The sequence below is a fragment of the Athene cunicularia genome (assembly GCF_003259725.1).
Source record: "Athene cunicularia isolate RWA chromosome 6 unlocalized genomic scaffold, athCun1 chr6_part1, whole genome shotgun sequence".
NCBI classification, from domain to species: Eukaryota; Metazoa; Chordata; class Aves; order Strigiformes; family Strigidae; genus Athene; species Athene cunicularia.
Window position 1 is genome coordinate 20,146,046 of NW_020799105.1, and position 14,136 is coordinate 20,160,181.

The 14,136-nt window shown below is 37.4% G+C and overlaps 1 protein-coding gene and 1 non-coding gene across 2 annotated transcripts in view; both read right to left on the reverse strand.

The window, feature by feature from the left end:
* EIF3A (eukaryotic translation initiation factor 3 subunit A) overlaps positions 1-10,959 on the reverse strand; it is a 29,823-nt gene extending 18,864 nt beyond the window's left edge. Inside the window, exons 1-10 of the mRNA XM_026851185.1 lie at positions 10,774-10,959; positions 10,441-10,577; positions 9,275-9,438; positions 7,798-7,997; positions 6,202-6,410; positions 5,048-5,219; positions 3,921-4,025; positions 3,037-3,135; positions 2,209-2,325; positions 1,023-1,208 (exon numbers count right to left, since the gene is read on the reverse strand). Of these exons, the coding sequence (XP_026706986.1) occupies positions 1,023-1,208; positions 2,209-2,325; positions 3,037-3,135; positions 3,921-4,025; positions 5,048-5,219; positions 6,202-6,410; positions 7,798-7,997; positions 9,275-9,438; positions 10,441-10,577; positions 10,774-10,911 (1,527 nt within the window). The 5' untranslated portion in view covers positions 10,912-10,959. The remainder of the gene's footprint in view (positions 1-1,022; positions 1,209-2,208; positions 2,326-3,036; positions 3,136-3,920; positions 4,026-5,047; positions 5,220-6,201; positions 6,411-7,797; positions 7,998-9,274; positions 9,439-10,440; positions 10,578-10,773) is intronic.
* Positions 2,534-2,666, reverse strand: LOC113481805. The gene has a single exon (XR_003398731.1). It is a non-coding gene; the product is annotated as a small nucleolar RNA SNORA19 (small nucleolar RNA).
* Positions 10,960-14,136: the final 3,177 nt, after the last annotated feature.

Here is a 14,136-nt window from a genome sequence, read left to right on the forward strand (position 1 = left end):
TTGTTTGTGTTTTTAGATTCCACTATGAAGTTACATTCCAGGTTCTTCACAACAGCAGTTTCTCCAGGAAGAATAAAGAAAGCAGGCTCTTGGATTTTCAAAAATGCTGGCAAAATTTTAAACAAATCCTAGCTCTGTAGGTCCACCTATGGGTAAATTATTATTCAGTATATCCTAAACCTGATATATGCAGCACTGGCAATTTACTCAGGCCCGTTGTGTACATTTTAAAATTATTTTAGTTATGACTAAACACTAACTAATTGGGTGCTTTTGAGAATGACTTACTCTTCTTCGCAAGCACAAATACCTGACTACCAGCAGGCTAAAAAAAAATAAAATGTACATCTAATCTGAGAAAATACATTCCTTAAAATCTAAACTCACTACTTTATACCAAAGCTATTAGCTTACATTTCTACTTAATCCACAAGTATATAAATAAAGCCCGTTATTACTGTCAAATTAGATCAAAGATTGTTACCACAATGCTCTGACAAACAGAGCAACACACTTCTGAAAATAAAACAGTGTACAAAAGCACCAATCACTACCTGCTCAAATCCTTGCAGTGTCACGTTAAATTAATCATTAGACAGCTGACTGCCCTTCCTATGTCAAGGAAAGGTAAACCAAGTAACTCCTTCAAGTATGATCTCACAACTACAAAACAAGCTTGTCTTGTTAAACCAGAAAACTTACACCTATTAGAATACATGAGTATGTAACAGATGCAGAATACTTTGTCTTTAATAAATACATTAATGCTACACTACATTTGTATATATTAACACCTCAAGGATCAATTATTTATTCTGCAAGGAGGGGACAGCAGTAACAATACTGATTGCCACTGCACTGAGAACAGACTACTGGCTGGAGCAGTGAATCAGACAAGCAAAAAAAGAACAAAAGGCAAAAAAATAAAAGGCTGCATAAAGGCAACAGATAAACGTCACACAAGGCACACAGGGGAAATGTCAGAATTTGTCAACATCTTCAGAAGACTTAAAATGGCTTACCAGTAAGTGAGGAGGCTTAATGACTGCAAGAGCCTTAGCTAGAGCTGAGGACATAGCAGTCAATTGATTTCTAATTTGCTCAGAAGGCATGCTCTGTAGCTGAGGGCCTAGTGGAGCATCTTCTCGAGTACTGTAGTTCAAATCTGAGCCAAAACTCAGTGTCCGGGTAGTATGATCAAGGCGCACCTTTGCAAAGTAACAAATAGGAAGAAAAAGGATTCTATTATTTATTAAACAATTTCTCTGTTGCTCTGCCTACGACCAATGTGACTCAAGAGAAGCCCTAAGCAGAAATTACTTTTAAAAAGTTTTAGCTATACCAGACTATGAAAAATCCCAAATTAGTAGAAGAAAAATAGCACTGTGAATAAAAGTTTGATTTCCATTGTTTATACAAAAAAAAAATTCCACTTGAAGAAGCTGAACTTTCAATGATTCTATGAAACAAGCACTGCTAGACAAATGACTGTTGCCTATTTCTCCACATTATCAATATGCAAAACAAGAATCCTGACTTTAATGCAGACAATTTCAACATCTAAAATGCAAGCTGAAGCTGTGTGTTAACCTAAATGCATTAACTCAGCTTTATCTAAAAACCTAAATGGATAATTACTAAAGCAACCTCAACAAAAACTACTTGTATCTCATCACCAGCTTAAACATTTCATTACAGGCTGTTCTTTCAATAAAGACAACTTTACCAAAAATGCGATCTTCAACAGCAGCTGAAACGTCTCAGACATCGGGGCACATTTCAGACACTGGTGTTTACTTCAGTCACTTGGTTAGACAAAAACCAACGTCAGCAACTGCTAGCTCTTTGGTCTTGCACAACTAATTCAGCATAGGCAGAAATTCACATCCCTGTTTTGTTAGATTTGCTTCAGGATATGCTGGACTAAATGACTGGGGTTCATCACAGGGCAAGTTTCAGCAAATTTTATTTCAACTTTTACTTCTATTGGACTTATATTAATGATTGCTGACCTAAATCAAAAATACACACCAGAATGCAAATAATTATCAGTTCTTAATTTATTGTCACATGCATCTTTTGCTTTAGTTTATCTCCATCTATCAGAATCAATTGTCTTCCTTGGGTTCAATGTCAGTCAGTTTTTCATTCAATGTAACACCCAGGAATTCACACACCATCTCACAGAAGTCTTTTTACATCACTTACTTGTAAGTCACAATGTCTGGCTGCATCAACGATACTACGTTCCAGCTGGAAAGCATCAACAAAAGGAACCAGGGTAGCCAGACGAGAAAATTCAATGCTTTGATAAATCTGGGCCACCTGTATGTGAACAGAAACAGCAGGAACTTTTCCTCATTAAAAAGAGATCAGCAATAAAAGTTGTTGTACAGGCTATAAAACTAACATACTCAATTGTCAACAAATGAACATATACGTATTCATAGAATTACAAATACCCTTTCAGGATTTTATTTCTGTACTATATTCAAACTTAAACCCATGATTAAATGCTGTTCCTGAATGGTTTCTCTGTATGAAGGAGACTGGCAGCAGTAACTACAGAGAGCTATGCTGCTAATTAGCCTTCAACTATTTCTTTAGCACATCAGAAATAACACTGCTCGTCACTTGTAACGAAAGCAGGTCAATGAAATGTGCACTTTATAAAACACCTAAAGACAACAAAACAAAATCAAACCACCCTACTCAAACCTTACTCCACAAAACGTTTTAAGAAACAATGAATTACCTTAAAAAAGACATCACAGATCTGTAATGAAGAAAATCTAGGCAAGAGACTATGCCACTGTATGCAGCCACTATTAAGTATAACTACTCTATGCTGTACCTAAATGACGTACAAACCTGAAGAAACAGGTTATATACTGGGAAAAAAGTATTTCAAAATCACAATGGTGTTCTATTCAATAGAAAAAAATTACTTCAACATGGAAGTTTCCAACTTAGCATTCTTCTAAAGCATTTTCTAACTTATGTATACTTAGGAACACACATTTTCTTTATTCATACCTGCTGCAGAAGGCGAAGAATGGTATTGTTCTGCAGGTGAGGAACATACAGCTGGAGTTCAGGTTCCTTTTCAGCTTGGTCCTTCACCCAGTTCAGAACCTATCAAAATTCTGAAAAGTTACTCTATCTGCACCAACCCTTAAAAACTTCAACATTAAAGTAAAGTACGAAGCATGGTTCTTAAATACTTCTATTCTACAGCTCATGAAACAACAGCACTTCTGTCCAGATACTACACTGTTTTACTGAAGTGTGTCTTTTGATACTTTTAATGGGTAGCTAGCATTTTTTGTATGAAGGTGACTGACAGTACTGGCAACATTTTACCACACTGCTAATTTACCTTCACGTTCTTTTTAGCACCTCAAGTATCTTTGTTCCCACTATCAAAGAAAAAGAACATGATGTGCTTCATCAATTGCAGAACTTAAATTAACCTAATCAACACTCTCACATTGTTTTACCTCTCAATATATTTTAATAGTAAAAACAGTCATTGGTGTATTTCTCCACTTCCCACACAAGCCATTTGCATGCACGTGTACATGTGCGCATACAGTTTTCTCATTTCTGCCTATTTAAACAAGATTTAACGAAGTATCATCTCCACCAAGACAACCTTCTGATACGTTCCCAAAACTCTACACCTTTAGCAGGGCTCTATGAACAGCACCCTCAAGACCTGAATGAATTTTCATTCTGTTTCAATAAAATGGTGTATTCTGTTACCTAGACATCATTATAATGGAATTTGACCAAATAAAGCCTACCATTGAAAATTCTGGCAATAGAAGCAGCGAGCTGGTATGTACCACAAACCAATACTCAAATAACAGACTATTAGTCAAGACCAATTACTAAATACACAGCGCTACAAAACTTACCTTGCTGACACGGCTACATAACTTGAGCGGATGAAAGTCTACTTCAAGCCAATTGTAAAGTTCTTTCACTTCTGGAACAACATATTGCACTACGTTGAACCTTACCTACAGTCAACAAAAAAATCCAAAGATCTCAAAATAAATACAGTATTAACAAATAGTTGTGCTTTAAGAATTTTATATTCATGAAGTAAAATAGGCACCACATGTACCTTTTAATACAGGAGACTACTTATTTTTTATTGCCGCATTCTTAATGGCAGTGAAAATAACTCTATGCTACACCACTTAACTGTATTTAAAATGGAAAGTAGACAAAAAATATATCAAAGTAAGTGTTTAGACTAGAGTAACACCCTCAACTTATTAGCCATTTCTAAGACACAAGTCTTAGTACACAGATGTAGGCCCACTTCTAAAAAAGCCACATATCTCTGTTCATGAGTAAACTTCTGAAGCTTTAAATAGTGGTTTTAAGGCAAACTGGAGAGGTACCAGAAGAATTAACATGAATTAAAAAATGAACCCTGAATGTAAGTTTTAGGCATGCATGCAAATGACTGCAAGAAATTCAAGCATCCTCTGAAAATACCTAACTATGATTGAACTCCTAATTTGTTTGAGTATCTGAGAAGATCTGAAGACAGGTAAATCTAACCTCCCTTCAAATTAAATACAAGAAAGTTTTCATAGTTGCTCAGATCCTTATGGTCTGCAATTTGATATCTGATCTGCGCTTATCCAAAATACATTTAAAACAGAAGAATGAACACTAGGATCAGTTAATTACATACCTCAGAGTAGGGAAAAAAAACAGTTCTAGGTCACAAACCCTTCCAAACCCCTCAGTTTCAAACTGACATTTGTTGCTTGGGTGACATAAAGGACAATACTGAATCTCTTTAGTGCACACAAGCATTCAGGCCTCTCATTACTGCTGTCATTTCCAAACAGTCCTTGTCAACATGAAATTTTAATGCTATAGCATAAGTCATACAATTAACCATAGAGCTGTTTTTTAACTTCTGACCTGCTGTCCCATAACTAAATACAGTGCTCTAGAAGGAAAACAGTCCAAAAAGAGGACTCAATATTTGAAAGCTGCTCACCTGACCACCACTACCTACCATATCATTAATGAGACTGCCACGTGTGGGTGGGGCCTGAAGACCCAACAGGGTTGCCAGACGTCGCTGTTTCTCAACAATGATGCCATCCATATCCAGAAGGCGAGCAATATCAGTTCTCTCAGGAGTTATAGGAATTGACAGAGTGGCCAAAAGGACGCGAGTAGACATCCTGTTGACAAAGTACAACCGCAAAAGATGAACTTCAAGAGAACACTAATCAATTTCTTTTCATATATGTGCCAGTTCAAGAGTAGGAATGAGTAGCATTCATGATGCAAAACTGTAAAAATACCATCAATAACAGAAAACAGGACAAACCATGCAATAAAAGTACAGAATGTAGTGTTCTTAGTAACCAAGGGAAATAAACATCTTTTAATTACCTACAATGTGTGTATATACATATATATACATAGAAATAATAAATTTAAGCCACCTCTGTAAACATCAAAATACTATAAAACAATGAAAACAGCAGAAAGCAGCACCTTTAAAAACTTATTTTAACTGCAAATCCATACCATTGATTTTGATTGCATCGATTTTTAAAAGCTACTGTGCAAGCCAGATGTACCTTTTGACGTAACAATACAAATGACATTAAATATTTAAATTCTGACCTTAGTACCCAGATGAACAGGAATATAAGAATTTCCATAGGATATTTATTCCCCCCAGATTCTGATTTTATAAAGGCCTGTACATGAACTAATGCAGTCAACAATTCTGCATTCCTCAAAAGCCTTCCCAGTATCATACCTGGTACCACAAAATTAAAGGCCATTTGGCTATACAGACTTTTATATATTAAGGAAAAGTTTACACAAGTTATAGTGAAACCTTATGAAGTAAATACCACCACTCAGAAGAGAAAAAGGAAGCAAAACACAGATACTTATTAACTTGCTTAGCTTCCCAGTCCGTAACAGAGAAGGAAACCTACCTGAGGTGATCCTGATGTTTACATTATTTACACAGTAGCTTTGTCAAACACCCTTCTTGCTTTAAGTTTCTTTTAAGGCAATGAGTGCTGGCCACTTTAAGCACAGCTGCTCATAGCCATACATGTCATCTTCTTCTTTTGGGGTAAAATTTTTAAATCTATGGGTTTAAAAATAAAATCTGAGATCATATTAAATATCTTTCCCCACCTCTGCATCTCCTCTTGTGTGAGATTCTTTCGCATTTCTCTTGATAAGTGATAAAGCCGGTGAAGTGTGGATGCATGAAAAAGAGCATTTCCCGATTTCCAGAAGACAGTTGAAACTTTGTGATAGTAATTTGCCATCAGTTGTGGTTTGGGTGGTTTCTTAGACAATGCAAATAGCCCATGAATATCTTCCACTGCTTTGAAAGCTTCCTAAAAAAAAAAAAAAAATACACTTAGTTTTAGGAAAGTCTTTGCAACACCCGAAAAAATATACATTCACTAAAGGTTGTAAGGCTATAATATACTTAACAAAAGCTGTGATTTTCAGTTTTGCCAGCTACATGAAATTAAATACTTCTTTCCTAATAAAGAAATGATTTGGACATACTGCAAATTAATTAACTACCTGCTTAGAATTTGGTAGTTTGCAAATAGTTTGCATAATTTTTTGAAAACTCATTTCTTTCAGATTTTCAAGATACAAACCAAGGGGAAAAAAAACCCCAACAAACCAGAATAACAACTTCTACTTTTTTACTAATATACCAATTCTACTATTTACTGGTTTTACCATTTTTCATAGAAATATTTTTTGTGATCAAAATGGGTATAGTTTTCCTAAAATACAAATAATCTTGGAAATGCCCTGCATGTAACTACTTACATACCTAAAATGGAAACAACACAACAAAGAACATTCTCAAACTTCACAAAATCAAAAAATTACAACCTTGGTTTTTTAAGGAATTTGACATTAGAAAGGTTGGCAAAGCAAAGCACCTCTTTGAAAAGTTTGCTTTGATAATGTTCTCATTGGCTAGACACAAAAGTTGGGGGTGTTCAGCTGGAGAAGGGAAGGCTCCAGGGAGATCTTATAACGGCCTCTCAGTTCTTAAAGGGGCTACAGGAAAGATGGGGAAGGACTCTTTATCAGGGGGCATAGGGAAAGGATTAGGGGTAATGGTTTTAAACTGAAAGAGGGGAGATTCAGATTAGATGTCAGGAAGAAGTTCCTCATGGTGAGGGTGGTGAGGCCCTGGCACAGGTTGCCCAGAGAAGCTGTGGCTGCCCCCTCCCTGGAAGGGTTCAAGGCCAGGTTGGACAGGGCTTTGGGCAACCTGGGCTGGTGGAAGGTGTCCCTGCCTGTGGCAGAGGGGTTTGAACTGGATGACCGTTAAGGTCCCTTCTAACACAAACTGTTCTATGATTCTGTGATAATTCAACCAACAATGCCAGGGTCTCAACCTAAGAGCAGGCTTTAACATTTATCAACAACTTCCCTGTGATATAGTACATGAGAATGGAAGATGGCAGAGATGAAGGTGTCATCATCAACCTCTCACTTTAACAATTCAAAGTGGCTTTAACTCCTTTACAATTTACTACTACCAGCACAAGCTTAGTTTGAAATGCTTCACAGGAACATCAGAGTAAATATTAAATATGCATGTAGTATCATAGGCTAGATATGAACTTTTCTTTTTTAGCTGTTATCCCATCTTTACCTTGGAGTATATACTATGAAACATGAGCTGCATGGAACAGATTCTGGAAAAGCTGGCGACTACAGTGTGATTACAGGAGCCCTGCTGCATACCTGCCACAGCTCCATGCTAATAGCACTGTCAAGTTGCACAAGCCTGGTCTCCAAGTGCATCGACTGACTGTCAGGATTGTTGAGGTTGATTGCTGTGCTTTGGTTATGATGACGCTGGATCTGCCCCAGATGCATGCGTAGGTTATCACAGAGCTTACGGAACTCAGCTTTACGCGTGTACTGCAGGCAGAACTTAAAAGCTGCAAAAATAACAATATAAATTAAGAATGTTCACTAATGGTGACTTCAGGGTAGTTCTAGATGGGATTAATATATGTAAATTAGTAAGTTTAAAGAATCTTCATTTACAGTCCAAAGACATATCAAACAAAATGCAATCTAACTGTCATGCTTAATGAGTAAGTGACAGAGCAGAGCACTTCCATCTTGACCTCAAAAAATGAAGATGCTTCTACATAATTAAGCTTAAGGAGCAAAGGAATCCTTCGAGTCTCTTTAAAAATGTTCTAATTTAAGCAGTGATTCTAGCTTTTCTTTTGAACTAAATGCAAATAAAATTCTGTGAATAGCATGAATTCAGGTTTTGGCTTTGTAAAATGTGGGAAAAAATTCTCAAGTCATCTAAATATGGTAAAGCTAAATGAAGCGTTCAAACGACTGGAAAGGACAGGGAAAAAAAATTTGTCTTTGATCCCATAGCTCCTCTTAAAAATCTGGTTTTGTTCTGCCACTGTCACTCTGAAAATTCTAAAGTATCTCTACCAACCAGAAACAGGCACAAAAGGAAGCCTCAACACTGTAGCACAAAGGCTTAAATACATTAAAGCACCTAGAACTCATCTGACAGTCATCTTTCCTAATGTACCTGCACAATTTGGATGCAGAGTTAAAAATCTAACAGATTTTTTAAAAAAAAAATACAGAGCCCTAAGTTATATAAACAAAGGAAAACATTTTTCTGCTCATCTCTCACCCTTAAGAAAAGATTAACCTGTGAATAGTCATTCTTATAAAGTCAATTTTTGCAGACTAATGCCAGAAAGAATTAGACTAAACTTTTTCCTATTACCTTCTGCGTAATATTTTTCTCAGTTACATCTGTGTCAAAATTGATAGCGCATCATAATTTTACAGTACCCTCTTGTGTACACTAGTTTTTGAAGTTAGCTGATGAATAAACAAAACTAATTTTGATCAGCAAGTTAGAAAAAAATAAAGATGCAACACCAGTAATTCTCATATTCTCAATATGTTCATGAAAAAATAACTTCTTCCTTGCAGGCTCTGTTACAAGAAAAGATCAGTGCCCAGAAACCTCAGTAATTTTATGAAATCTCCGTAATTTTAAGAACAGTATGTGTACACACATATGCTTAAGAGATAAATGTATTTCTGACTCCGAAGCAACATCCAAATAGAAATAACCTTTAATTTTCTAGTTTTCAGGATGTGATACGGAAGTCCTAGATCTCATTATACTCATTAAACTCACTGAGTTTCCATCTCTTCAACATACCTTGCTGTGCAATATCATGGTACAGGCGTTCCACTCGTGAGTTATTTCGGAGAAGATCCAAACATTGTCTATATGACTCCCACAGAAACTTAACCCAGGGTGTCAAAAGCAGTCGGTCAGTACGATCCTGGGTGTCTTCTCCACTTACAGCACTCAAAAGAACACTAGTCAGGGCAGGAGGGTAAGGGGGGGGGGGGAGCATTTCTTGCTAAGATCTAAGGTGAGACTGCACGAATCTGAACAGCTAATTGCTGCTGAACAGTCTGTTGCTTATTTTAGAACTGGTCCCTCAGACTTCTCCCTTTTTCTTTAAAGGATGTAGGTAACTTTTCTTGCTGTAAAGTTTCACTTTGCTCCCTGCATATACAGCTGACATGTACAAGTTCCAGAGATAAGAGACATCAGGAGCTTTTGCATCCTTCACAAAGGAAACTAATCCCAGGATTTTCAACTTTCCTCTTTTACCAGGGAGCTGCACACTGTTAGACTCAAATATCACTGTCTACTCAGATACTTCCCTACTTGCTGAAACTTTCTTTTTAGTCACCAGCAATGCTTTTAAGTGTAAGTGAAGGTCTATACACAATCTAAAGCAGATATATTTACTGATTGTTTTTTTCATTCCTTCTACATACTCATTATCCATCCAATTAATTGTAACACTCTGAATTTACTTTCTGTGCCCTTTCTTCTATTACCTCATCAGTTACCCAGGTAAGTATAAAGTAACGTTACCTTTCGTTTGCACGTGCACAATGCAGTCAGAAAGGCTGGAGGTTATCACATACAAGAATTAAATTGGTCTAATATAATTAATAGCATTTGTACATCAACTGATAATGAGCAACTTTCAATAATAAACTCTCCAATACCATTACAGATGCAATCTCAGCAGACCCTAGAAAAGAGTAACTAAACTCCCAGAACTGCTTCCACTGTACCTACGTTTTCTATTCTTTACTACTTACTTTTCTTTACTTGGAGTTAGGATTTTATTCAATGCAAAATACCATTCCTATTTTCTTCCCTACATTTAGAACCTCTAGAATACCCACTAGTATTCAAATCAACATCTTTACACCTCACTTCTCTGAATTGCCAACACCCTTCATGAAAATAAGGACACTTTGGTGTGAATTGCTACATTTTAAAAACAGGCCACTTACCTTTCTGGAGTTTGAATGTTATCTAAGTCTTCTATGTCCAGTACCATCTGCTGGGATTCTTCCTTAGCTGCTTCTGTTTTTTCTTCAGCTAATTTTAAATAGGCTCGAACAACATCCTCCAAAGATTTGATGTTCACCTACATCAAAGGTAAAAAATGGGAAGATGTTTCCACCCACAATAGGCAGCAAATATTTGCAATGTAAATGCTACAAAACTAGGAACATCTAAAAGGCAGATTAATTCTAACCCAAGACCAACCAGTTACTTTTAGATCCTATCAGCTGACACACACTACGCTTGCTACAAATTAAAAAAAATATCCAAGGCCATACCTGCTGGCAAATATTCTTGTACTGGTACAGTCCTTCTTTGGCCAGGTGACTCTTGCGGAGATCCACACAGAGTTCCAGGTACTTCAGCATAATTGGCTCGTGGATTTTCTGCCATGTTCGGTGTTTTTTACTTTTCATAACATCATAGAGAACATCAAGGGCAGGCTGCTTTTTGCCAACCTCAAGGAATTCTGAAAGTAAAATCCAATTAGCAAGAGACTTGCAAACCAGAAGATGCATGTTTTTATGCTTAACACTGTAAACTTTCAGAATTTAATCAACTCTAACCAAAGTTCATTGATGGTTTGATTTAGCTGGACATAAAAAATCTGGCAGCTGCAACTGCAGTGGCAGTCTTTCAATGACATAACTGGCAAACAAATGCAGACCTCTCCATTAACATGAACATTTCACGATAGGAGCGTTGTTTCTCCATTCATCAAGGCATGACTGGGCACTTCTTAGATATCAATAAAGTAAACACATCTAGTTTTAAAGCCAGTTTCATCAAGAAGGACAACAAATACATGCCATGAGGCTTGTAGTACAGCGCCTATCACTATCATTCAACAGGCTGCAAGCCATTCCATGAATGTGACTTTAAAAAAGTTCTGCCCTCGAGCCAAGAAAGAAAGAAACCACTCAGAAAAGCTGTTAGGATTTTTTTTAAAAAAACTCTAAACAGTCTAGACATTCTGTTTATAGAACAGTTACACCAAAGCTGCTACAGTCTGAAGGGTCAGACATTTTTTGAACCAGTGCCCCATTTATTCATTTCCTAAGCAGCTGCTGTTACTAACAGGATCTCTCAGCATCACAACAGTTTCCACCTATGATACACCACATATACCACTGTTCTGCTCAGACCAAAATACAGCAAAATACCCAAGCAGCACAGCCAGCTATCAGCATACAGACAGGTCCTACTCTAAGTGTACTCTTAACTGCAGAAAAGCAAGACAAAAGAGCACTGAGAATGGGAAGCAAACAGGTTTAAAAGACAGAGAAGTTGAGTACAGCTAAAAGGAAATGTCTATATTCTTAAAGGCTGTGGGGTGGCATCAGTACTTCCCATGGAGTACTTTGGAAATCACTACATAGCTGAAGAAATAAAGGCAGGGTTAAAGCAGGGGCCTGCTCGAGGTGCTCAGACATCAGAGGTTCTAGGTTTTGGAATGTTAGATTCAATGTTAAAGATGGCTAAAAGATGCATTTTGAAAGCAGTAGCGTAGTTTTAGTTTAAGGACCACAACAGCATGTATTCAGGGCTTAGTTTATGTAAATAATGAGCTTGCGTAAGGCAAGCAAGTTCCTTTCTAGAAAAAACATACTGTTACATCCAAAGATAATTAAGGTTACAGTGTGAGAGTACGCAGCAGTATTTTTTTTACTGAGTGAAATTTAATAAAGCTATACTCCATCCCATAATTTTCACTGTTATTCTATCTCAAGTGCTGCTTTTGAGACAATTACTGCTCAGCTTTACAATTTTTAATTTATGAAAATAAACTTGAAAGGCAAGTTTAATCTTGCAACAATGCCAGGCCACTCCAACCACAACTCTCAGTGATCTATAACCAACTGGACAAAGCACAAAAATTAATTCATATTGTCTTGAAACTTTTAATTAACTCTGGTCAAGCAAGTTCTTACGAGTACGTCAAATACTTAAGGCTAATTTAACAGACACTGTAGTAAAAGCCCACACAAAGTGAACCTGAAGAGCCAAATACAGTACACATCACCGTGACTGGCAGTAGAAACTGCAAATGATGGAAACAAAGACTTGTAACAGATAAAATGGAAAGCCTCAGCCCCTGAATAGCTGTCAGATTTTTTTTCTTTTTTGTTATACCAATTAAAATGCTAAAAGGTATCCAAAACAGCAACTGAAGCTCTGAGGGAAGGAGGACTGGCTGACACCCACTGACAACTCATCTGGTGCTAACCCAAAATCCCAATTTAAGCTGTATTTTCAATCTCAGAAAATGTAACATCTTTGTCACCTTCTGTAAAGATGTACATGTTATCCAATATCTCTAGCAGAGAGCAAACTCAGTATCTGCAACAATAAAACACTCCCAAAAGTTGCATTACATCCTTGCCTACAAAGCAATGACAGATATTAACTCTAGCTAAGCGTTGGCTTTGACCTACATTTATCATTTATACAGAAAAAAAGCCTTTCATCTGACAATCATTCAAGCTTTCTTTCCAAACACCACCTATCTATGTTGAGGTCACTGAGAACCCAAAGCATTAAGTGCTCCTAAATGCTCGCTTAAGCCTTACATATAACATACAAATACTGAAACTCTGGACTGCACTGAATGTTCGAATTTGAAACATCAGTTTAAAGTTAAACTGCTTCCTGCAACATTCAATCTGCCTTAGGTATGACTTCTCACTATTGTACTACTCTACTCCTTCAGTTCCTCAGAATGTAGTAGACTTGCAGCAGTGCAAGAGATCTCAATTTAAAGCTGCTCTTCAAGCAATGATAAAATGTTAAACAGTTTAAGGTCAATATTCCAGCAGTGTGACTTGCTCACCAAGTAAGTATAACCTACTCTACCTAACAATTATGAATTTTAATTAACCATGGCATGTGCCTTTTCCAGTAAAAGGACTGCTAAAAACCAACTTCATCTTCGAAAGTTGACTGAAGCCCATTCTACCTTTTATCTTTTCATCTTTGTGGGAATGATTTTTACAATGAATTTCAGATCAGAAATCTTGAGAACATGCACTACTTTTTATTTTCTTGTTAAAATACCAAGTGCTTGAATTACGTATAGCCCCCAGTCTACACAGCCTCTTCAGCTATCATTTCAAGACCTGTACGTTATCTGTAATATTTGGATGTCTTTAAGTGTCATCAGACCTGTGACAATGAAGGGTCTAAATGGTCTCGTTAAGTGCTTAAAATAGCGTACTACAAAAAAAGAAGAGTCAAAGCCATATATTTAGCCTGAAAGAAGTCAGCTGATAAGTATAACCAGTCCAGCTTTATATGTGGCAGTCAGCAAGTGACAGCTACAGCACAGTGTTTCTATTCCAGGGGCAAACTAAGGCATCAGCTTGTGCAACCTTTAAGAAGTTTAATCATTTGCATTCTCACCAGTCACATGAAGGATGGGACTACTAAATACGAAGCCCACAGGGCCCGGGATAAGACCAGTATTGAAATCATTCCGGAGGAGATGAGATCCGGGCCGGATGCCTCACGCCAAGCCCCCGGCCAGCGCAGAGCCCCTTCCCGGCGGCAGGCAGGGCGCCGGCTTTGCCGCGGCTCCCGCGGGAGCAGGGCCGCAGGTTGAGGGGCCACGGGGCCCGGGCCGCGCTGCCCTCGGCGGAACAGGC